Source organism: Sebastes fasciatus, chromosome 15, assembly GCF_043250625.1.
Source record: "Sebastes fasciatus isolate fSebFas1 chromosome 15, fSebFas1.pri, whole genome shotgun sequence".
Lineage (NCBI taxonomy): Eukaryota > Metazoa > Chordata > Actinopteri > Perciformes > Sebastidae > Sebastes > Sebastes fasciatus.
The window spans coordinates 3,323,168-3,348,094 of NC_133809.1; the positions used below are offsets into that span (position 1 = coordinate 3,323,168).

Consider the following 24,927-nt stretch of genomic DNA (forward strand, 5'->3'; position numbering starts at 1 on the left):
TGACCTTTGACCACCAAAATCTAATCAGTTCATCCTCGAGTCCAAGTGGACGTTTGTACCAAATTTGAAGAAATTCCCACCAGGCGTTCCTGAGATATCACGAGAATGGGACGGACATACGTACGGACAACCTGAAAACATAATGCCTAGAGACTGAAGCTTCATTACCAAAAAGAAGACAAAAAGTCTGTCAAGTCTCGGGTTCATGTAATCTACTGTATGAATGGAATGAAATCCTCTCTGACCTTTAAAAACAATAACGAGTAAAGTAAGACGTCAGGCGGAGCCAACGAGCCGTAACAGCTACAACTTTCACCCTCAAACTGCTCTCATCAAACCCGTCACACCAATTCTGCTGCTCATTTTCAGGTCCTGCAATCAAACTGAGTGAAGTGAGGCAAATTTACACCGTGTTCTGTAAAGTGCAAACACTTCAGCGGAAAGAGATCAAGAGAAGAGATGAAAGAGACGCAAAAAAAAGACAACAAGAAAGGCAAAGAACTCGTTAGCGAGTTGCAAAAAAAAGCCCAAAGCGAGAGCAGACCTGATGGTGCTGAGCGATACAACGGGCCTGTAGCTGCTGCTGAGGGCTTTTAACTGAGAGACACGGCGAGGATTAGGAAAGTAGGAGAGAGAATAGAGGACAGGCGGAGGAGAGAGAAGGAGGTCGGGAGAACAAAAAAAAACTGAGATTAAAAAGTGGGATGAAGACGGAGACAAAGTCGGAGGAGAGAGACAGAAAGAAGATGGGAAATAAAGTGAGAACAAGAAAGCAACACCGAGAGGGAGGTGAAGGGAGGGAAAGGTAGAGATGGAGAAAAGGAAAGAAAAGAGGGTGAGAGATGAGGAGAGTGAGGGCACTTTTCTAGACCAGGAAAATGGGATTGTTTTTAGGAATTGCTTTTTCAGGTGGCCGCCTCAAGCTGGTACCAGATCTAGAGATTACTGAAAGACTAGACGCCCCAAACATAAAGACTATTTACACCAACACATGCAGAGCTTTTCTTGTTTTGACGGGCAGAAAAGAGCACATATTTAACGATAAAGAACATCACATTTGACATTAGTAAAGGCTAGGGCTGTCAAAGTTAACATCAAGTTCATGTAAATTTGTTTTAACGCCACTAATTTCTTTAACGCATAAACGCAAATTGTGATTTTTAGGTTGTAGCGGGTTCAGCTTTAAAGCTAGAGTGAAGATACAGGTATCATATGAAACTAGAAAGTGAAGTGAAGAAGAGTTTGGTTGTAGCGTTAGCAGGATATATCCAGGATCCAGCAGCAAAATTGAGCGGCAGCAGACATGCTCGTCTCAGTCTGCAGAGCCCTGAAGCCCCGCCGCTGAACAGAGAGCCAATCGTTTATTCAAAGTTTATTATTATTATTGAACGTGTATAAAAGTGTGAAGTCGATCAGATGAAGCGGTTTTCGAGATATGCAAAGGACACCGAGACAGACATTCCTCGCTTTATAGTTAGATTGAGTGTGCAAAGTAGGGTTGGGTGATTGAGCAAATATATTTGGCTATCGGCGACTGGCTGAGTCCATCGTCTGTTTTTTTAGATCCGATTTTGGTCATTTTATTTTGCTAATTTAATGGTCTGCCTCCGAGGGATGATAGACCTGCTGCTCAGTGAGAGAGACAGTGGGGAAAACAGCGGGCCGGCATATTTTCACATCTAACTCTGTGAATTAAAGGGACTGTTTGTAACTTCTTACACGTATAAATCGTTGCGTGTCGTTGTCCCATGCGCTCGCGTTTGGCTACGCTGTTCCAACACAAACTACAGGGAAGCACCAAAATCGCAAAGTTATATCCAGTGAAGCCCGTCTGTTAAACAGTGTTAACTCTTCCTGCTCCAGCCTCCCGACCGCGGTCAGAAGACACAGGGGAGACCGTAGCTTTGGTGTCAAGCAGGTGTCGCTGTTAACAAGCAATTTCTGATTCTTACATAGAGTCCCTTTAAGGGTTTATTTTGACCAAACCAGAGTTGCTGATTGTTGGAACAGTGGAAAGACTAACCAAGATGGTTTTAGTGAGTTTGAATTAACTGTATTTTACGAAGCTCCGCCGCTCGTACAGCTGAAACTACGGTGGGGACATATCGCGGGAGATAATCTAAAAGGTTTCTTTCCGTGTGTGCAGGTAACATCAGCTCATCAGCAGGTATTTGTCTGTTCATGCTGCACAGATGAATTGAATTGTATTTCAGTCTTTCTGAGTTCACCAGAAGTGAACCAAAATGCAACACAGCCACAAAATAATACATCAACGTCAAAATCAAGATAAAGCAATGAATGAAAATGTGTAGGCGGAGGCCACAGCCAATCTCACTAAACAAGAATAACATAATTTAGGAGCAAGCTGCAAACAATCCATCAATAATATCTGGATATTATCATCATCTATAATGTAAACAGTTGTACTAAACTTTGGGTAGTTCAAAGGTCAAACAAGATAAGCGCACGACAGTGGCCAGAAGCTGCCCTGAATAGAGAGACAGAAGAAGAGGAAATATTAGGAGCAGCAGCAGCAGACGGAGGGAAGAGTGGAGGAGAAGAAGAGAAGAGCTCCAGGCTGATCTTCAGAGCCCGACGCCGAGCAGCTAACCCTGGAGGAGCACTGGAGGAGGAACCGGGAGAGGGAGGGGAGGCCGGAGCAGCACAATGCCTCAGTGTAGCCCCTCAGCAAGGCCTCGGAACAAGGCACAATGGCTGCACTGTCAGCAGGCCTTCTCCTGCACTCTCATAGGCCTCCCTGACACCAGGCCTCTCTCCCCTTTCTCAATAAGCAGCACAACAACCTTTTCAGGGGCCGGAGCAACGGTCTGCTCCTCCACCGCCGGCCTGAAAGAGACCATTCTGCGCTCAACGGTTGCTGTTTGAGATGTCTTTTTTTCCCCCTTCATTCCAGTTCTGCGACTGACATGCTACGAGAGAATGGGGAGATTATCACCATCTTGTTGCTCGCTATATAGGCCGCGGGGCATTTTCCTGCTCCTAATGGCTTGTGGGTAGAGCTACTGAAAACTGGAAAACCGCAGGGGTCGAAAACATTGTTGTGCATTCAACGCGACAAAGTGCAGAGTTCAGCGATTTCTGAATAAATGGACGGAGCCGGAGTCTCTCCATTCAGGAAGAGAGAAAGGGAAAATGAAAGAAAGTGCAGAATGAATGATTCATTGACGAGACGGGAACGCATTTTAAAAATTCAAACAGGTCGAAACACTTCAGGATGGAGAGAGCGTCCATTCTTAAAAAACACAGCAGACGGGGGTCTTGTGCCAGTGAAGCCCCCTCTTCAGACGGATCAAAGCTAAACATAGAACTGGAGATGGTCCTTCATTCATGGAGCATGTCGGCGTTCCAAAGAGGAGATTGGCCGTTTCTGGCAGCAGCCATTAGCCAACTGGAGCGGCTCAAATCCAGCAGCCTCTCAGCTCTGTTGGAGTCGGTTTAGTGTAATCGTGGCTGCTGCTTGCAAACTTTGATAAACACCGAGGTCAAATTATGTGTCAAGACACAAAAGTTCATTATCTCCTGCCACCAAAGCTTGATGGGAGATGTCTGAGAGGACTACTATATAATCTAGAAGGGTCTTTCATGCTTTTAGCTCGTAGAAAGTCCTCGTTAAAATAGCCGTTATTGAAGGAGAGATGAAGAACATCAATATAACAGCTGATGCCAGACTTTTGAACAGTATGTGTATGTTTTTGATTGGTTAATCGTCTACGAAATGTCAAAAACAAATCGGTCTGAGGTGACATCATGTGGCTTGTTTTGTCTAAAGATGGAGAGAAATCGAATGCTACAGGAATGAGTCCTTAAACCTGAAAATGAGTTAGCATTTTAGCACTTCCTGTTCCCTCGTGTGGAAGTCAATGGGTTTTTAGTTAGACGCCTGAATAAGGTCTGTGGTTAACACAAGCTGAAGAGAGTTTTGTCTTAAAAAAGGCGGCTAAATGAGACTACTAGACGTCGTCACGCCGACTCGTCCGCCTCCAGAGCCTCGCTGTGTGTGTACTCGTGCTCATGCGACTATGGTTGTTTATAGCCTAATGTTAGCTTTATTCTTGTGGCGATTGCATTTCAAAAATCATAAAAGTGGTGTTCTTATTTTCTGCAATATTCCAAAACCTTTCAGTCGAGGGGAACCAGGGCGAAGCTAACTAAAAATCCTTGGAGCGCTCTGTTGGGACCAGTTAGTTTGATGCAATGGATATCTCCACTAAAGCAAAAGCAGCAGAACAGTCACTTAAAACGAGACGGAGACCTTCAGATGATTAACAGCGGAGCTCCAGAATGAATCATTGTATTTGGGACATCGAGGATCCACTCCAAAAAAAAGTGTTTTCATTTAGTCGTCCCAGTTTTGTCCGTCCTTGAGAGACTATTGTTTGGAGGATGAATGAGACACTTAAGCAGCAGATTAAAGCCTCATCAGACAGACAGACAGACACTCTGCTGGAGTGTCCTCGAGCAAGACACCGCGGCATCACACCGTCAGCTTCACTGAGCCGAGGCCGACCTCTGACCTCCCCGTGGAGGGGCGTGAACACAAAAGGCAATTTCCCCACGACGATCAATAAAGCATCACGTTACCACCTCCTAAAAGGGAAGAGCTGTAATGTCTCACAATTTGTGTCATCAATCATCTTGTCAGTTTTTCTTTTTTATCCCGAGACGGCGGCTCTCTGATGATTTTGGTCCAAATTGTGAGATTTAGTCTGTTTTTAAGGTTATTTTCTAGTTTTCAGTGTTCTCCTTTTCAGATTTTTTTGGCATTTTCTCTGTTTTCTTTTTATGTTTTTTATCGTTTTTAATTTTTTTTGCGTTTCTGTATCTCATTTTTTCGACTTTTTCTATTTTTTGTGTTTCTATTTTACTGGAGTTTTAATGTTTCCGTTATTCAAAGTTTTTTTGTTGGATATTTTTCAGTTTCGGTTTCTGTTTCTTTCAGCGTCCAGTTTACTGGATACTATATGTATTGTTTTGTTTTTTTTAATTTTTAAACAACAAAACAAACGTTCACAAACGTCCCCAAAAACAACATCAGCAACGGTACAAAGAAACTTCACAAACATAAGATTAATATAAAATAAGCCAGTATAGATACAGGAAAAACATACATATACCAAAAAATAAATAAATAAATAAATAAAGACATTTTTAAAAGAATATACACAAGTAAAAAAAAAAAAGAATTAAAAAGAATAAAATATAATAAAATCTATTTTTTTTATAATAAACATATATATACCGTGTATGCGTCCAGTTTCTTTTAGCTTTTCTAGCGTTTTCTTCATTCAGCGTCTGTTTTTTTGTGTTTCTGTTTCTTAGTTTTGTTTTTTTGTTTTTTCACTTTTATTGTTTTTCCAAGTTTTATCTGTTTACATTTTTCAGGGGCTTTTTCTTATTTTTTTTATTCGTTAGTTTGTTTTTCCGTGCATTATTCTCCGTTTTTTTCTTCCTCTGTTCTTTAGTTTTTTCTCTTATTTTTCAGTGTTTCTCGTATCTGTTTGGCAGCATTTTAGTTTTTTGTCTGCTCAATCTTTCTGTTGGTTTCCGTCTGTGTTTTTCCTTTTTGTCTGTTTCTGTGTTTTTCATTTTCTTCACTTTATGTTTTTCACTTGTCTGTAATAACATGAACTCCCAATGAATTGTTGGCTGGTTGAAAGGTAAATAATGGAAAACACACCAATGACGGATCGGGGCGTTCAGGGTTCAGTGTCTTGCTCAAGGACACGAGGAGCCGGAGACCGGAGTATCACTACAGCCCTCCAAATAAAACAGAAATCATCATCAGTACAACTTATCTGACAACATCTCAGTTAGAGCAATATGCTTGAAGGGTTTCCATTAAAGTGAATGTTTCATCCGTTCTACAACCTAAATGACACCCTTTTTCCTATGTGCTGCATTCCTGTTCGTACATTTGTTAGAGTGCAATGCCTCTCATTTTAATTATTGGTTTTATTCCGTGGAGAGCAGAGTGACAGAAACATTTAGTTAAAGAGCGTTTTATAAATAACAGGGCTGTCAAAGTTAACACCATAATAACATGTTAACGTGAATTTGTTTTAACGCAACTTGTGATTTGTAGGTTGTAGCACGCTTATGTTTAAAGCTAGAGTGAAGATACTGGCATCATATAAACTAGAAAACCTGATGAATCCATTGATACCAACCATGTCATACTAGCTTGTCATGAAGGAGGTTAAATAACGCTCCAAACTTACGCTAAATTTTGGCGAGGAAAAACTGTCATGTCTATTTTCAAAGGTGTCCCTTGACCTCTGACCTCCAGATATGTGAATGTAAATGGGTTTTCTGGGTACCCACGAGTCTCCCCTTTACAGACATGCCCACTTTATGACAATCACATGCAGTTTGGGGGCAAGTCATAGTCAAGTCAGCACACTGACACACTGACAGCTGTTGTTGCCTGTTGGGCTGCAGTTTGCCATGTTATGATTGGAGCATATTGTTTTATGCTAAATGCAGTACCTGTGAGGGTTTCTGGACAATATCTGTCATTGTTTTGTGTTGTTCATTGATTTCCAGTAATAAATATATACATACATTTGCATAAAGCAGCATATTTGTCCACTCCCATGTTAATAAGAGGATTAAATACTTGATGAATCTCCCTTTAAGGTACATTTTGAACAGATAAAGCAGCATATTTGACTTGAAGAGGCGCTAAAAAGACTCCCAACTGCAATACATGAGAACTAAATATAAACTAAGCAGACTTATCAAACTCCTCGGTGGGTCTGAGACCAAATACAGTGAATTATCAGGACAGGAGGCCGAGCAAACTGCAACCAGATGACGAACCGCAGAACGAGGGAGGAGGGAGGAAAAAGGGGGAGGGGGGTGGGGGGTGAGGGGGGGTTCCCCTTAATCACTAAACAGCTGCTTCTATAGGACTCCTATAAAGATTCACCTAAAACCAACATTAACTGAAAGGGCTTTAAAAACAGAACCATCGGAAACCAATTTCCACCTACACCAAACAAACCCGCAGCTTTTCTCCTCGCTGCAGAAAACCCATTAAAGTGGTCTGAAAGGCTCGCTGTGGATCAGCCCTGTGAATGCATGTCGTGAGAGGAGGTGGTGGTAGTGTGTGTGGGGGGGCGGAGGGGGGAGCACCAACCAGAGACAAATCCTGGCAAGAGGAGGTGGAAGCAGAGAAAATCCCACAAGAGTTGAGAAGCAAAAAAAAAAGAAAACACAAAAGTGAGCATCTGTCCTCCTGTCGCAGGTGATTATTCCGGGCGACAGGAGAATTGCCGCCTCATCATTACGGAGCGAAGCCACCGCCACGCGCCAGAAAAGAAAAGATGGGTGGGTTTGACCCCCGAGTGGCGGCGGAAGAACGGCTCTCCATCCATCTCGCCTTCATTCAATCCAGCATCTGCTGTTTGCATTGAGGATTATTTACCGTCTTTTGTGGGACGGAGCAAACACAATTAAATATGGATTCATGTACTTTAGAGGTGTTGTTTATCAGGACTGGGATGGTGGTTGGCATTACAGGTAACAATGTTAACAAGAGAAGAATACATATATAGTAATTATCTGAAGATGATAGGCAGGAAAAAGGAGCTTTTAAAGATGCTAGCACGACAGCTGTTATCTTTATGAGGTCATGTTTACTCGACATACATCAGAGCTGTTTAATGTGATCACAATATGGGGCAGACTTTCACATCAGAGCTGATGTAAAGAGAGAAATTAGTATTTCAAAAGTGGATTTGACTCCATCTATTTTACACATTAAAGTTTACAGGTGCGTTAGCAACACGTTCTCATACTGACGCTTGGTCAGACTCCTCGGCGTCACTTTTCAGTCGCTCTAAACACGTTCTTAAAGTTGTGAATTAAACAAAAACACTTGCTTAGGTTCAGGCAGCAGAACCACTAGAGTTAGGTTTAGGAGAAACAACAAAATGACTACGTTTGTACAGTGAAAACGTGACTTTACGTTGTGAGAACGAAACACAAACAAACAGCTGATTGTAAAGTGAAAGTGAAACATAACGCACATGATGCAAACAGCGGTCTCCTGGATGAAAGCCTTGTGTTAGTTGGACCCATCCACCTCCCCTTCCACCTTCCCGCCCGGTGTGTCTCTGTCGCTCTTTAAGGCCCAGAAACACCAACCCGACATCAGAGAACTAGCGTTGACGAAGGCCACCAGTTGCGTCGCCTTACATCTCCTTTGTCTTGGCCAAAAAGTTGCACTCGAACACACCGTAAAGACTACAGCCGACGGCCAGCTACTACGTACGTTCTGTGCCTGTGTGAGAGGAAATAACTCTCCACACCAGCAGGTGGCAGTAGTCTGTATTCATCATTCAAAAAGGGAAACCAGAGGACCGGGGACAGCGGATATACAAGCTGTTGTTATGATACGTACATGAAACAAAGCGCCGTTTGCCGACCATTTTCACACCACTCTCACTCACCACTTAGCTTCATTCCAGATGTTCGTGTCGCTGTTAAGATATCGTTTAAGCTGAACAGCCAATCAGAGTGATTTCTCTCACCGACGAGCTCCACCGCTGATTTAACATGCTCCATCGGCTGAAAAAACTCCAACACGGACAGACTAGAGCTGGCGATGCGGGACACGCTGGAAAAAATTGACCAACAGACGCTTACCGACGGCCCCAAACTGTCTGACCGTCGGCTTGGTGTATCACGCCCTATAAACTACGTCACGACAGCACTTTCTCTGAGTGTTTACTGTTGCAGCGGATGGGTTCACATTGTAGTTAATGGAAAGCCCGGTGAGTCTCATACCGGCACTAAAGTGTGCCTTGTACGATGGTATCAGACACCAACGACTGTGACAAAGCGTCAGTATCTGACGCCCTGGGAATGAGGACGGGCTGGCATTAGATTTTACAGGTGATACTAATAAAGTAGTGTCTATCAGAGTTGTGTCTACATGCTTATACAAGTTTATTTACCCCTTCAAGAAAAGGGTGAATTCATGTGATGGTTGTTTTAATGTCTGTTTTATAATATAACCCATTTTTAAAACTTTTTATCTTTTATCTATTTGATCTTTCTTTGTAATATGAACTTTATGTCCTCAGCAAAATGAGCTGATTGATTGATTAGACCGTTATTAGTTCGAGTCAAAAACTACCAGCAGAGGATGGTAATTTCCTTCTGCAGCAGACGATGTATATTATGTTCAACTAATGATTCCTTTAATCAATCATTTAGTCCATAACATGTCAAAACATAGTGCAAGAAGAGCCCAAAACAAGACTCCAGAGTCCTGACTGCTGGATTTAATCAACCAATAGTCAAAAACCATCAAGACGTGTAGTCACCGTAACGTCCACCACTGGACTACGGATTTGAAGCCTTGAGGCTTTTTGCTCGTCGCCATCTCGGTATTTTGTGTGACCACATTTAGACGAGAGGGTGGAGCTGGGGAGGGATACGCATTGCTACGCCCCAATCCTGACTGACAAGTCGCCGTGTGAGGAGTTTGACTTCAGGGCCAGAAATCTCCTTACTTTTAGGCAACAACCCTACTTGGTTAGGTTTAGGAAAAGATCATGATTTGGGTTAAAATGAACCCTTTCTGGCAGAAAGCCCTCCAAGCAAACTTCTCCCGTGTGCCACAATCTTGGTTTTTGTAACACTAGAAGGTGGAGCTAAATACAACCGAACGCTGAATAAGATATTTTTAGGCGACCAAAAGGTTATACTGAAAACACACTGTGAAAGGGTTAAAGCTCTAAGACGAAAACACGGACAACTCCCAGACCGGACAACGCCGTGGTAGCGACCTGTCAATCACAAGGTAGCCCCGCCCTAAAGCATCCCCTGCTTTATGGTCTATCTGACTCTAAATGGGACCATCATTTACTAAATGAACATCATGCTGTATTGAAGAAGACTTGAAACTAGAGATTGAGACCATAAACTCATGTTTACAATGTTTACTGAGGTCATAAATCAAGAGAGAAGTAGACTCATGTCCTCATAGACTTCTATAGAATCAGACTTCTTTTAGCACCCAGAGGAGTCACTTTCCCTGAACCCTGATTTGTCCTCTTTGACTTCAGTTAGTTTCCTACATTTCCCAGAATGACTTCCGGCATGTTGTTCATATACAGAAATACATCGGTAGTGATTTTATCATTGAAGACAGACAGAGCTATTTCAGTTGAGGTAAAGTGAGAAAGAAGAAGGCTGTGTCTGCATCTCTCTGTTCTTACAGTAATCTGAATAAACTTAAGAAACCAGGTAAAAACACCTGATCAAACCTGCTCACAAGTATAAAACATGCCGTCCACCAACCTTTTTCCCAGGGTGCTGAGCGGCGTGCTGAGGCTGAGCGGAGCTCGAACAGGTTTGCGGTAGCGTCCGGTCAGTTTGGCGGCAGACGGTTCCCTCTTCGGGGACTCGGCTTGGCGAGCCGGGCTGGCGCCGGGCTTGATGTTGAGGTCCTTCAGAACGTCGTAGTTGATCTTGGAGGAGATCTTCTTCTGCTCCAGCATCATCTCGATGGCCTCGTCTGCGGTGTTGGCTCGGATCGGGGGGTGCTTCCTCGTGGGTCCTCTGGGCTGTCGGGAAAAGAACCAAACCAAAGTAGAAATGAGCTGTTGTCAATAAAGAAAACCTGCATCATAATGAGCAAAACAAGTGATTTAAAAGTGAGTTAATGGCAACATTTGGAGGGGAGGTGTGCTCTATTTCTCAAGACATTATCATAAACTTTGATAGAAAACAAACTTTGATGGAAAACAGGTGTAAGAACAACAGACTTATGAGACTGACATTTTGGCAACGTTCTTCTGCACTTGAGGAATAAGCTTTAGCTTAGCTTTCCGAGCAAATGGATGCATGAAACCATCTGTATACAGTAAGTGATCAATGGTTCATATATTTAAAGAGAATATCTAGTACCTCCTAATCATAAATCATTCAGCTTTGCAACAGCATCTGTTTTGAAGGTTAAAGTTTGAAGGTTAATTTCCTCCACTGCTGAGGCTATACTTTGCGCTAAATGCTAATATCAACATGCTAATACGCTGATGTTTAGCAGGATTAGTATTTAGGATTCATCCTCATTAGGACATGAATGTCTGTACAACATTTCATGGCAATCCATCCAACAGTTGTTGAGATATTTCAGTTTGGACCAAAAGGTAAGGTGACCTTGACATCCCCAAAGCTGTGCAGCTAGCGTGGCTAATAACGGTGTTAATGGTACCACAACATTTACAAATATTAAAAGTTGTTGTTTATATGACTCCCTTTAGTTGTTACCTCAGCAACAACTACTCTTCCTGTGGGTTCATATTGAAGCTTTTGCCCTGGCTGTGACTGCAGCGCCACATTTTTAAACCAGTCATGATTAAGACCTTGTAGTCGATCTAACTTTACTAAATTTACTCCAATTCCACCCGGCTGACGAGGGTCAGAGGCTGTCTGGGAATATTTTGTCTTCCTATTAAACCAATTAGGTCGCAGATGGGGAAGATTTGCGAGAGGAACGTCATCAGCAAAGCAAACGGACAGCTGAACACATTTCTGTAATCGGCCATTTATCTCAATTAGGACGCCAGATTGGGGTTATCACCCAGTTCCAGTTATCCCACATTCACCTTGACCCTCACTCCAAATTATCACTACACAGATCAGCTGAGTTTCTCTTCACTGAAAACATCAACTTTTAAACACATTTCATGCAACAAGGACGTGGTTTTATATCCCACAACTTTCGGGTAGTTTACCTTAAAACCCCTCACTGACGGTGAGTTGATCCGTCGCCAACAGCAGCTAATCAACTCCGGATGTCAAGTGTTATGAAAGGACGCTCTCTTTGTCATGCATACACGCAACGAGACCGTCCTCCATTTTATTCATGTATTCACTCATTTGTCAGTGAAATGACGGTGTTGGATCAGAGCTGTCAGGAGGCTGCATGTCTCATTAGATCCAGTTAATCCAGCTAGTTAGAACCAGTGAACAGATGTTGGGGCTAACAAAGGGCCCGAGCCAAAACCAGTAATGGGATCTGAGAGGGACCCAGTTTCACTGCCTGTCTGTCTGCGTTTAGTCCATCCAATCACCTATCTGTATCTGTCTCACAGTGTCCCTCTGACTACACAAGTGTCTGTCGACTCACAGATGTTATTTTAGACTTGTAGTGTGAATTAATCCGATCATTCTCTGGTTGCAGCTTTGCAAACGTTCTGCTTTATGTCGCTGTAATCTGAATATCTTTGGGTTTTGGACAAAACGAGCAATAAGAGGACCACCTCGGGTTCTGGGGGTTTGTGACGGGCATAGTTTTACTATTTCCTGATATTATTTAGAAGAATAATCTTTAGTTGAGGCCTAGAGGCGTTCTCTCTGAGCAGATTACAGCCCGACTGGGCAGCTCAGAGAGTCAAATCTTAACACGTGAAAACATCTCATCCGGTGGGGGGGGGGGCATCCTTGTGGCCGAGGGGTTCAGAATACTGACGATGTATTTGAGACAGTTCAAGTTCGGGAATGACCTTTGATGCATGTCATCCTCCTCTTGTTTCCTGTCATCTAACTAAAAAATGGAGGGAGCCTCTGTCTGTTTTCTCATCAACCGTTCATCTGATCAACTTCACACTCAGCGGATGTTCTGCTGAGGACCCAAGGAGGCGCAGTGTTAGAGCTACGGGATGTATTTATTGGTAGTGTATTGAGAGGGGACCCCTATTAACTGTTACACCGGCGAATGGCATGCTGGGTACAGCTTCCTCTCCGTCGCTCGGCGCGGTGGGGAATCGTTTGGACGAGCGGTTCTTGAGAAAGCAGCAACGTCGGAGGCCGATCAGCATTGATTCATGGAGAGACCTTCGTCTGGTCAGCTAACATTACTGCTGAGCAGCTGAAATATAGTGATATTGTGCTTTTAGCTGACGTGTGTCGCCTCACTGTTTTGAGCGATGCTCGTTCATGTCTATTTAGAGCGAGCAAGCACGAGCCCGACGCTGACTTTCGTTGATTTCACGGCCACAGGTGTCGCTGTTAAGAAGCATTTCTGAAAGTTACAAATAGTCCCTTTAAGATGACTATATAAAATATGAACCAGCAGTAGCTCAGTCTGTGAGGACTTGGCTTGGAAACCGGAGGGTCGCCGGTTCAAGTCCCTGCAAATGTGTGAAAATTGTCTGAAAAATATCCCAAAAATGACAGTAAATATGTGCAAACAGTTTCCTTGCATAGAAATCAGACTAGAGTTTGTTAAAGGTAACCGAGAAAGTCGTGTAAGGTCTCGGTTTTAAGTTACGTTACAATCTGTACATGTAAATGTTCTAAGTCCATTTGAACATTTTGAGACCACCTCTGAGTGTCTGACCATCGCTCTGCCACACAGTCATCTTCCCGTCTGTGCCGAGCTCCGACAACCTGCCTCTCCTACTTATCTTAAAAGTTTCTAAACCTGAACGCCGTTACCTTCTTTTCTTTGTAGATCCCGAGCGCCCTCTCCTTCGCTATCTTTGCTTCCTTTTCTGAAAGCAGAGACAAGAAAACAAACCCTGAGACAACAACATCAACACGACGCGGTGGGAAATCACAAACGCTGGTCGGTTCAGTTGGAGGTTTAACGGTTGATGAAATACTGAGAGCGTTGGAACGACTGAGCCACTGCAGACAAATAAAAAGTACCTTTCTGCTCTTTGAGGTAGTCGGAGTTTTCTGCCATCCACAGCGCCGTCTTCACTTTGATTTCTGTGTCACTCAGCAGATACTGCAGAGAAGGAGAACAACAACTGGATCACATTACTGGTGCTTTCGTGTCAAATCCTTTATCTCTTAATCTAAGATTGTCTTTCCACTGTAAGTGCCTGTATCATAAAGCAATGACCATGACACTTTCACCAGTTGATTACCGGTACTTACATTAACCCTCAGAGACGCATAATAGACCCGTTTTTGTCTTTTTTAGTTTGATCCATCCATCCTCTGAATGCTCTAGGTCTCTAGTCTGATCCATCCATCCTCTGAATGCTCTAGGTCTCTAGCTTGATCCATCCATCCTCTGAATGCTCTAGGTCTCTAGCTTGATCCATCCATCCTCTGAATGCTCTAGGTCTCTAGTTTGATCCATCCATCCTCTGAATGCTCTAGGTCTCTAGCTTGATCCATCCATCCTCTGAATGCTCTAGGTCTCTAGTCTGATCCATCCATCCTCTGAATGCTCTAGGTCTCTAGTTTGATCCATCCATCCTCTGAATGCTCTAGGTCTCTAGTCTGATCCATCCATCCTCTGAATGCTCTAGGTCTCTAGTTTGATCTATCCATCCTCTGAATGCTCTAGGTCTCTAGTCTGATCCATCCATCCTCTGAATACTCTAGGTCTCTAGTTTGATCTATCCATCCTCTGAATGCTCTAGGTCTCTAGTCTGATCCATCCATCCTCTGAATGCTCTAGGTCTCTAGTTTGATCCATCCATCCTCTGAATGCTCTAGGTCTCTAGTCTGATCCATCCATCCTCTGAATGCTCTAGGTCTCTAGTCTGATCCATCCATCCTCTGAATGCTCTAGGTCTCTAGTTTGATCCATCAATCCTCTGAATGCTCTAGGTCTCTAGTCTGATCCATCCATCCTCTGAATGCTCTAGGTCTCTAGTCTGATCCATCCATCCTCTGAATGCTCTAGGTCTCCAGTTTGTGACTGTAAAGTTTCATGAGGCTGTGATTATCCTAGAGGTCACCACAAGGTCATTTTATACAGTGAGGTCAAGTTTAAAAAAAAATAAAATGGCAAGGCAAAGAGGAAATTTGAATGACCGCGCAGTTAGAGGTGAATATGAGGTGAACATAGCATGACACAGATGTGATGTTGTATAAAGTGCGTATATGATGAATAGGGATGCACTGGATGTCAGTCAGCAGCAGGTACATACCAGCTCTATCTCGGTGTCATCGATCCCACTCAGGTCCAGCTCCCCGCTGTCAGCAGCACCATCTGTCACACAGACATAAACCACAACGGACACACTCAGAATATTTGCAGTAACGCACATTTTCACGGCAGCTTCTACGTCCCAGAGGGCTGGAACAGGAAACAGCAGCTGGAGGAAGAATCTAACCAAAAGCATCTCTTCCTGGTGGAGCATCTTCCATCGAGGGTTAATCAGCAAATAAAACCTCACTGTGACTTCTGATAAGACGTTAATAGGCTTAACTGGCGTTCCAGCGGATCCACCTTAACCACGCTTTCTTTTCAATTACGATACGCTTCCTAGATTGCAGCGCGCTTTATTATTTTTTTAAACAGGGAGATGCTGAACTGGCAAAATTTGCATTTTTCACACCGGCTCTCGCTTCTACCTGCGATGGAGCTGATAGCAAACAACAGACATTTTTAATGCGGTGATACAAGAAAGAGCAATCCCCCAGGTGTGTGCACACGGTTAGGAAGGAGAAAAGGTTCAAAGAAAATGTGATTGACTTTGATAAAAAGGAAACAAAAAAAGGAGTAGAAGAAAACCATCAGTAGAAATTCAACAGCTTTCACTCCAAAGATCCGCCACCTTGATTAGCTGTTTGGGAACAGAGTGCAACTCTTTCTCCGGCTGCCTGCAGACATCACACAGTCAATCAAAGCAGCGAAAGATGGAGAGAGATGTTTTTAAAGAGGCGGCAAGCGGCAGGTTTACGGGAGTCATTTAACTTCTGTCAGCTTTCTGCCTTTGACACGTTCACAAGGGGCCCTCCTTCCTCGAGTTCAAACCCCCCAACAGGGCGGCAGCTTCAAAGACGCGCCACCTGAGTCCACCGGCAGCTTTTCCCGCTTCATTAAGGAGAGACAGGTGCACAGGCGGCGGGGGAGGGAGGGAGGGAGGAAAACACCCTGAGACAGTAAAGGGTGTGTTCTCCCACAGCCGAGGGGGATAATCTAGTCAGCCATTCGAGTTCAGTTAGCAGCTTCCTTAAAAAAAAAAAAAAAAAAGCCGGCGCTCCAGAGGGGAAGAGACAGGTCAGCCGCTATCTGGCGGGCCCAGCCCTCCAAGAGCTTCCTCTCCGTGAAGTGTGAGGGGGGGAGATAAGATGGAGACAAGCCCTGGGAGAGATTGGCAGCTCCGGGAGGCAGCGAGACGAAGAGCTGATAACACCGGTCCAACCCCGGAGAGAGAGAGGAGGGAGGGAGGGAGCAATTACCGACTTATTATTCAGCCCGGCTTTGATATATCTACACTCGCTAATTTGATCAAACCCAGAAAATAGTTCTTGGTGAGCGTGTAGAGGAATAATCTTATACCGGCTGTCAGGAAGGTAAAGCTGAAATATGTATTTTATTTGATTTAATTTTTTAAATGAAAGTCAAATTTGATGTCAAGTGGGCCGGAGCAATAAAACCGTTGCATAGTAACCTAGAAATAACAACACCTCCAAAAAATCCCCTTCCTGTTAGTGTACAGAAGCACATCCTGAATAACGTTCACAATTAATGAAAAAATCCACCCTAAAATAGGAATAGAACTTCATTTTATTGCTAAATTGGAATTAATTATTACTTAAAAAGTCATAAATTTGACTAAATATCAATAAGTTTGACTTACTATGTCATTTTTTTTTTTTTTTTTACTTAAAATCTGGACTTAATTCCCATAAAAAGTCATAAATGTGACAAAATATCTCAAAATTGTGACTTGAAAAATGAAAATATCCTAATTTTGACATTAAAGATTCATAACTTTGACTTGTATCTCTTAAGTTTGACTCCCAAAGTTTAAGTTTCTATGATAATTCTTACTGAGTATATCATATTTTGATATGAAAGGTCATTATTCTGACTGGAAAAAGTCACAAATTTGACTCAATGTCTCAGAACTTTGGCTTACTATGTCAAAATTTTGACTTTTTTTTTACTTAAATTTGGACATAATTCATATATATACATTTATACACTCTGAAGACTGAAGAGGAAGTTTTGGAAAAGCTTAGTTTCTTGTGAGATAAACGTTGGTTTAGTGAGGACAGAGCGCCAAAACAGAGAGAAAATATAATGGTTTTATATTTAAAAAAGAATCAGATGTTCAGTTTTTGTTTTGTAGAGAAAGAGATGACACCTTCACAGAAATACAGAATGAGCAGGGCAACAAAGCTGACTTCTAACACGCCGTGGAGACGACCTGCACATAGATTTATTTTTGTGAGTTTATCATCAGTTTCGATTGAACGTCTGAACATACTTTACCACTCATTCAGTGTCCTGGCAGGTGAACAAATCCCTCTCCACAATGAAAACCTGACAAAAGGTGAAGAGAAAAGGAAGGAAATCGAAATTTTTTTGATTCTATTTGAAAGTCTGTAGACACATTTTTTGAACTGTGGATATCAGAGTGCAACAACAGAGGTTTCTCCTTTTAGAAATAGAGACTTCAGATTATGCTGCACAAACAGTAGATCTATGACGGGTGAGGGCTGCACTAAATAAGACGTCTCCTCATTAAACAGAAATATCTGCAGCCGTCTGGCCTTCATCAGTGGAAGCAGCTGAAGGCCAACAACACTTTGCGTCACTCGGAGTAAGAAGAAGAAGAAGAAGCGGATTACATCATCTCATTAGCAGGATAAAAAAGTGGCCAAGACTTGCAGCACATCCAGAAAACTTCTGAGTCCTGAAGGAAAAACAGAGATCACCTCTCTGCTGACCTCGAACGCGGTGAGAAACTGGTTTCCTCCTCCTGTCCGGGCTGACAGGAGAAGCCTGAGGTCTTTTGGCAGCAGCTCACAGATGCAGCAGCTCTGCCTGCATATCAATACAGAAAGAAACACAGGATTCCCCAAACATGGTTTTTCTTCTTGTCTGAGGAGCTTCTTCTGCTTTCCAACAGTAAATCCCTCCGGCACACATCTCTAACCTCGTACTGAGGGAGGAGGAGAGAGGAGAGGATCCATCCTCCAGGAGAGAGAGCTCTCTGAGGGAATTCAATATTTCTAAAAAACAGACGAAGTGATGGAGGGAGAAGGAGGTGATGGGAGAGACGGTGGCTGAGATCTGGACTATTAATTATGAATATTCATCTGTCTTTTACTGAACTTAAAGAAAAGATAATCCCTTCTGACCCAGTAGAAGTGTGTGGTGGTGTCTGTATCTGCAGAGACCCTGCAGCTGTCTGCAGGGACTTTATTATGTTGCTGTTTCGGGGGCGTTTCTGGGCGTCAACTAGGCTTACCGCGGGAGTCAGTGTTACCTGTGTTGCAAGGTGTTCGGGCATACAACTATTACATTACTTGCTCCTGTCGTCTTGCTTTTTAATCTTGTTATCTATTGCTTTGTTATCAATACTTAGTCGGTGGATGGACACTACAATTAGAAACTGAAAGTGTCTCAGGACAGAGTAGCAGGAGTCAGACTTCACACACGGGGCGAGAGTGTGTTGACAGACGAGAGGATGGCGGAGGATCGTGGGCGGTGTCAAAGCGAAAAGTAAAAGCACCTATATGGCAATATTTTGGATTTAAACTCAATGCTATAAGGGAACCATAACGTTAATGAGGCAATCTGTAAACTTTTGGTATGAAGCCGTGTGGAGGATTGAGCGGTCGCCGCGGCGCCACATGGAAACCTGCAGCCCCGCAGCGAAAGCTGGACCGGAGAGGTCAGACACACAGCCATCCGACGTTAAAAAACAAAGAAGGCGCCCTACAGATATCGAGCCTCATCTTTTCATGTAAAATGTGTCGTCACAAGTTAATTAACCGGTGGGAAAATCTCCTCACCATGACATCCCTGGCGCCGTCTTCTAAGAAAACTGTAGCGACAAGGTGCCAGCAAGGCAAAAAGCCATGTGGACAAAGCTCCATCCAAAACAAGAGTGAATCTGGGGTTGGCTTTCACCCGCTGGGGAAAAGGGGCTAACCTTGAATGTTGTGATTACAAACTGCATCCGACAAACCCCTACTCATCGTGGGTCAGTTCATCCAAATTACAAAAACAATCTCACTTGCAATAGTGGTGTCTCAATGATGCAGCTTTTTAGAAATCTGAGCTTCCTGTTCCTCTCCGTTAAAACACTGACGCATGACTTTTAAAATGTGGATTAAAAGCAAAGTATCATTTTGACCTGTTGTTAAATTCCTCACAGAATTAATGCTAATTAGCGAGTGCTAATCTACGTAATCTGCACCTGACAATGTTTGCCATTTCAACAGAAGCTGCTACCTGAATGTGTTTTACGCTGTTTGTTGCTAATAAGAAAAAGAGAGGAAAGACTTAAACCGTCTTCACATGATAAGACATTTGTTCTTCACTCAACCGCAGCAGGTAAAAGTCACCAAAAAGAGGAACGCCATTCACCTTTTCTAGGCAACAACAACAGCTGTAGCTGTTCTCATTGGTTGCGCTTTGAAAGGTCAAAAGGCATCCAAGGTCAAAGTGGAAATAATATTAACTTTGAGTGAAGCACTCAATTTCGCAATTTTTTTGTCGGCGGCACCGCTCTCACTATAGGAAAACAATGGCACAGCCAGCGCAGAGCGATTTTACAGCTGTTCACGTTTCGGTGGCTTAACGGTTCCAAAACAGATTTGTTAGCATCAAAAGATAGCCAATCTGTGCTGAATTTGACCAATTAGGTTGAACTCAAAGTGACTGGTAATATGGAATCAAATCTGCATGAAGAGAAACTAATCGAGGTAAACAATTACTTAATTAATCAATCAATTTATCAGCAAACATCTTCAGCTCCAGCTCAGTTCAGATTTGCTGCTTTTCTCTGTCGCAAAACAATCAATTTATTAAGAAAATAATCTTCCGATTAATCGATAATGAAAACAATGTTTTGCTGCAAACTGCAATTTGACCTTAATGATATTAAAAATCTTCACAATTTGTTGAAATGACGACTAGATGACGGGTTTGAGACCCCAAAAAAGGGCCAAATATCGCTGCACATCCCAGTCCGTCGCCCCGCAGTACAGAGTAACACCAGTATTAGCGTGACTGAATCTGTACTGGTACGTTTCCAGGTGGTGTCTTCACTCGTTACGTCTTGTAAGCTCCTTTGTCTGCCGTCGAGAGTTTACTCGTGTTTGCTCACATCGGCGTATTCAGCAGCAGTCTGAGAAGATGCCAACTTCAATTACTTTTGGCGAACACCGCCGGGCCTGAAGATAACTCGACTCAGAAACAAGAGGAGGACGGCGTAGCAGCAGTCTGCATCGCCATCGTGCCCTCCAGGTGTTAACTCTATCGCCCTGTTCTCTCCTGGTCCTCACAGACAGGTAACCTGACCCAGGATTTACCTCTCTCTTCAGAAATCCTCCCCCCGCCCCCCCACACACATATCGCTGTGTGCCAGGCGGCGACAGGCCTGATGTCTGATGTGGTCAGAGAATAAGATGCTTCACTGCAGAAAGAGGCTCTCCAATACCAGAGAGGGAAACACAAAGAGACAGAGAAAATGTGCCCTGCAGGAAGGAGCGCTAACAGGTGAAGGAGACGAGGCGAGGGAGGGAGAGAACAAGAGATTTAAAAGAGAGGGAGAGATGGAGGGAGGAGGGAGAGAGGGTGGGTGAGAGATTGAGCCAAACATAGAAAGTAAGAGATATTAAAGGATGGTGGTGTTCTGTATTATGTGTTGGTCCGTCTCTCAGTACTAATTTCCTAAAACAGATGGTCACTGTAGTTTTTAGCTAAAGGAATAAATAGTGCATTTGTCAGGAACTATTTTCAGTGGCGGATTAATACACATTTGATGCTCTAGTGAGTACTTACAGCACTATTACAGGACTGTATGTGGGATTGTTTACTTAAGAGCAGTTTTAACCAGACTACAGCCCAAAAGTTGAATGTTGGCCGGTCGTCAAGTCACTCACAGTTTTATCTGTTTAAAAGTTTAAAGATAAAAAGTTCGATCAGAGATTTGTTAGTGAATTCATGTCGTTTACCAACTGGGATCTGGCTCCAACATGAGTTGGGCCATTGGATCCCAACGCTACAACAGTTTGGCTCATTGATGTGCGTTTAATAGTTTTTGGACTACAATGGAGCTCTGTGGCGCAGAGGAAGAAGACGGATCGGGCTTTGGATTAAACATATTTGTTAGTAGATCAATTCATTGTTGGTTTTGGTCTTTTTGGGGACATGTAAGGAAAGGACGTCTCTACAAAGTTAGACTCTTTAGATGTAGGTGACTTTTGGGACGTGAGGTCTAAATCATCAGGATAACAAGGCGACATGTTTCTGCTCTTTTCATGGGACTTCTTGACAATAAGAAAAATACGACATCGCCAGCTTTGTCCTTTAAGGGACAGAAAGAAAAATGGCAAAACTGCAGAAGAAAATGCCAAGAGTAGGGGTGAGAGAAGGAGAAAAGTAGGCAGAGAAAGACAAAGAGAGGCTGAGATTAAAAGAGAGACCGAACGGAGGGAGGGAGGGAGGTAGGAGATGGAGAGACAAAGAGACTGATGGAGAAACCCAGCAGGAGGTAAGACATGGAGGAATGAGCAGCTGAGAGAGAGGACGGACAAAAGGAGGACGTTAGGTAAGAGGAGGAGACAAAGAGATGAAAGAGGAAGAGGGAGGCTTGCTGATCTTCTAATCCGGAGTTTCATTTGGGATCTGAGGAGAAGACACGGACAGAAAAGACGAGCAGAGAGGAGGAATAGAAATGAAAAAAAAAAGTCAAAATAAAAGGAAGTCTGCTCCACACCTTCTGTCCTCTCCCTCCAGCTCTCCACCGCCTCCTTCCCAAAAAACAAAGAGTGTGTGTGTGTGTGCGTGCGTGTGTGCGTGCGTGCGTGCGTGCGTGCGTGTGTGTGTGTGTGTGATGTGCAGGATCACCCATCATCCACACTTCAAAAAAAAAAAGGGAGCCCACATTATCCAGACTCTTGATGTCAGCAACAATCCTGATCCTCTCCTACATACCGACAACCCCCCCCACCCCGACCTGCAGCGAGCTCTGCCACGGGGCTGCAGGGTGGAGACGAAGACATTTCAATTTGTCAGGATTCTGGCTCTTAGATGGGACGCTGACCGGTGGAGGGAAAGTGAAATCGACTGCTGCAAAGAGCTAGCACTTTCCAAAATGCTGGCTCCGCCATGTATATGTTTCAGAGAGGAGTACGCAGAGTTTGAAATGTGAAAAACACCGTGGTGTTTTACAAAAACAGCTCTGGAAATGAGATGGAAATAAAGCTGCAAATGATTATTTTCCTTATTGCTCATTTTTTGATAAATAACAACAAACGCAGGTCTGAAGTTCTCAGAGCTGGAGGCGATGTCTTTAGTCATTTAGTCCGTTTTAATCCAACTCTGGTGCTCTTTGTTCGGGCAGTTGTGAACGCAGTAATCGTACTCAAGATTGCAAGAGGTGGTCTCCAAGCAAACCCTAGTGCCGTTCAATTACAGTGAGAACATAATCAGACCCAGTTTGCAGGAAGTGAACCAAAACACAGGGGGATACAGGCTGCCTGCGCGGGCATTTGTTGAGATGGACTCAGGTAAACGCCGGGTTAATATGAGTGGGAAAGGACTGACCTGGACTTCTGCAGAAGTCCGATGTTAGCTTGACATCTCGGCCGATATTACAAACAGAAAATGCTAAATAAAGTGCACAAAAATAATCACTTTTATAATGTAATTCAAGACAAACTGGAGAAGGGATTCGTGTGCACAGTAGATCCGCGTCGAGAAGAAGACCACAGTTCCTCAAATGTTCAAAGCTATAAACAGAAAATGTTGGTATCGACTTCATAAGCGATTCTGGGCTACTTTGCTTTCATATCAAGTGGAAAGAAAAAACCCAAAATACACATTTAGATGTTTTATTTTACTACTTTGTCTATTTGTGTCTGTAGATTTCTCCTAAAGTTACCATTAGATAATGCATCATTTGCATAATTAAACATAACATTTTAGAAAACTAACCTTCACCTGTAGCATCTCCCTTTAAACCATCAATAGATTATTAAAGATCTTTTCATCTATTGACTAATCAATGAATTATCACATTTTTTCAGCACCTGAGGAATATTTTGAGGGGAAATCTACATTTTGATAATGACGCAACACAGACAGAGGAAGACGTCACATTATTGGTAAGAGGAAAAAGAAGAAATATTTATAATATGGCATATAAACAGCATATCTTTTGCCAAATCACAGGTCAAAACTTGTACTATTATATATGCAAATCTGAGTCCAGTAATAAAGAATGAAGTGATATTAGCCTGCATGTATTGTTGTATGTATGTTTGACTCTTTGCATTCACTCTGTACCTCCTGTTCTACTGTCCTACTGTTCTACTGTTCTACTGTTGCTCTCATGCTCAGACATCCATGGGTCAGATTGTCAGTAAAGTGCCTCAAATGCTCGCGGTGTAGCAGTCCTTCCCTGCAGTAGTATGAGGTAATCAGGCTCGGTGCCAGCTCTGCCCCGGAGAAATAACCAGCCAGCCGAGGCAATAAATAGAGTGCTAGATTCTCGCTGACACGGGCGGGCCGGACGAGCCCATTAAAACGTGACCTCTGCGACCTTGGAGAAGCCCAGACTGAGAGTACGCCCACTCAACCACCTGCTCCTCCTCCTCCTCCTCCTCTAGAAGCAGAATGGGGAGCAGAGAGATATATACGATAAGACTCCTGGAGGCACACTTGTTTATATTTAACAGCTCATAAATGTGTGTTCTGGGACAAAACACATGATTTTACTTTTGTTGTTTTACCTTTTTATCTCATTGTCAATGAAACCAACAATGAATGTATCTACTAGCACCAAATGTGGATTAATCCGCCGCTGAAAATAGTCCCCAACAAAACATCCTTTTTGAGTAACATTTGCTAAAAACTACCTCGAAACACCACAACACTGGTTTTACTCTTTACTTTCTGGTCTTTCTGGAGGAGAAGAGACATTAAACTCTTCCACCTTAGTGTCAAACTGTAAAATCTGACCTTTTTTACTCCCTGTATTTATGCACAAACAAAAACCATTCTGCATACCTACATGACAAGATGTTTCTCAGTGACTTTCAAACGACCCTGGCTATTATCTGATCTGATACCTCTGTAGTTCAGAGTTTATTAGCCACTTTATTAGGTACACCTTGCTAGTACCGGGTGGTCTTCATCTGCTGTAGCCCATCTGCTTCAAGGTTGGACGTGTTGTGCGTTCAGAGATGGTATTCTGCATACCTTGGTTGTAACGAGTGGTTATTTGAGTTACTGTTGCCTTTCTATCATCTCCAACCACTCTGCCCATTCTCCTCTGACCTCTGACATCAACAAGGCATTTCCGTCCACACAACTGCCGCTCACTGGATATGTTCTCTTGTTGGGACCATTCTCTGTAAACCCTAGAGATGGTTGTGGTGAAAATCCCAGTAGATCAGCAGTTTAATACTCAGACCAGCCCGTCTGGCACCAACAACCATGCCACGTTCAAATTCACTTAAATCCCCTTTCTTCCCCATTCTGATGCTCGGTTTGAACTTCAGCAAGTCGTCTTCACCACGTCTAGATGCCTAAATGCATTGAGTTGTTGCCATGTGATTGGCTGATTAGCTATTTGTGTTAACAAGCAATTGAACAGGTGTGCCTAATAAAGTGGCCGGTGAGTGTATATTGCAGTGAAAAACGAGGCCACAGTGAGTAAAATGTTACAGGTGCAAAAAAGGCCCTGAAACTGCTGCTGGGGTTTAAAGGGTTAAGACCTTTTGTTTGGTTGGTGATAAAACTTGGGTCGTTTGGAGCATTTGAACAAACGAGTAAAGATTTATTTGTGTCCTAATTTAACTGTACTGTCGTCCTGCACAAAAAGCTGTCCTAACCAGTAGCAAACAAAACAAACAAAAGCCCGGATTAGCCGACATTACATCACTTTTTGTTTCCATTGTTATGAGCAGAGCAGCCATATTGTTTCTCAGTTACCTCTCTTCGCCATCTGT

The 24,927-nt window shown here is 43.2% G+C and overlaps 1 protein-coding gene across 2 annotated transcripts in view; it reads right to left on the bottom strand.

Moving 5' to 3' along the window:
* Positions 1–24,927, bottom strand: part of brf1a (BRF1 general transcription factor IIIB subunit a) — a 143,517-nt gene that overhangs the window by 37,058 nt on the left and 81,532 nt on the right. For both annotated transcript variants that reach the window (XM_074661016.1, XM_074661017.1), the window contains exons 13-16: positions 14,931–14,992; positions 13,690–13,771; positions 13,477–13,532; positions 10,333–10,598 (exon numbers count right to left, since the gene is read on the bottom strand). In XM_074661016.1, the coding sequence (XP_074517117.1) occupies positions 10,333–10,598; positions 13,477–13,532; positions 13,690–13,771; positions 14,931–14,992 (466 nt within the window). The remainder of the gene's footprint in view (positions 1–10,332; positions 10,599–13,476; positions 13,533–13,689; positions 13,772–14,930; positions 14,993–24,927) is intronic.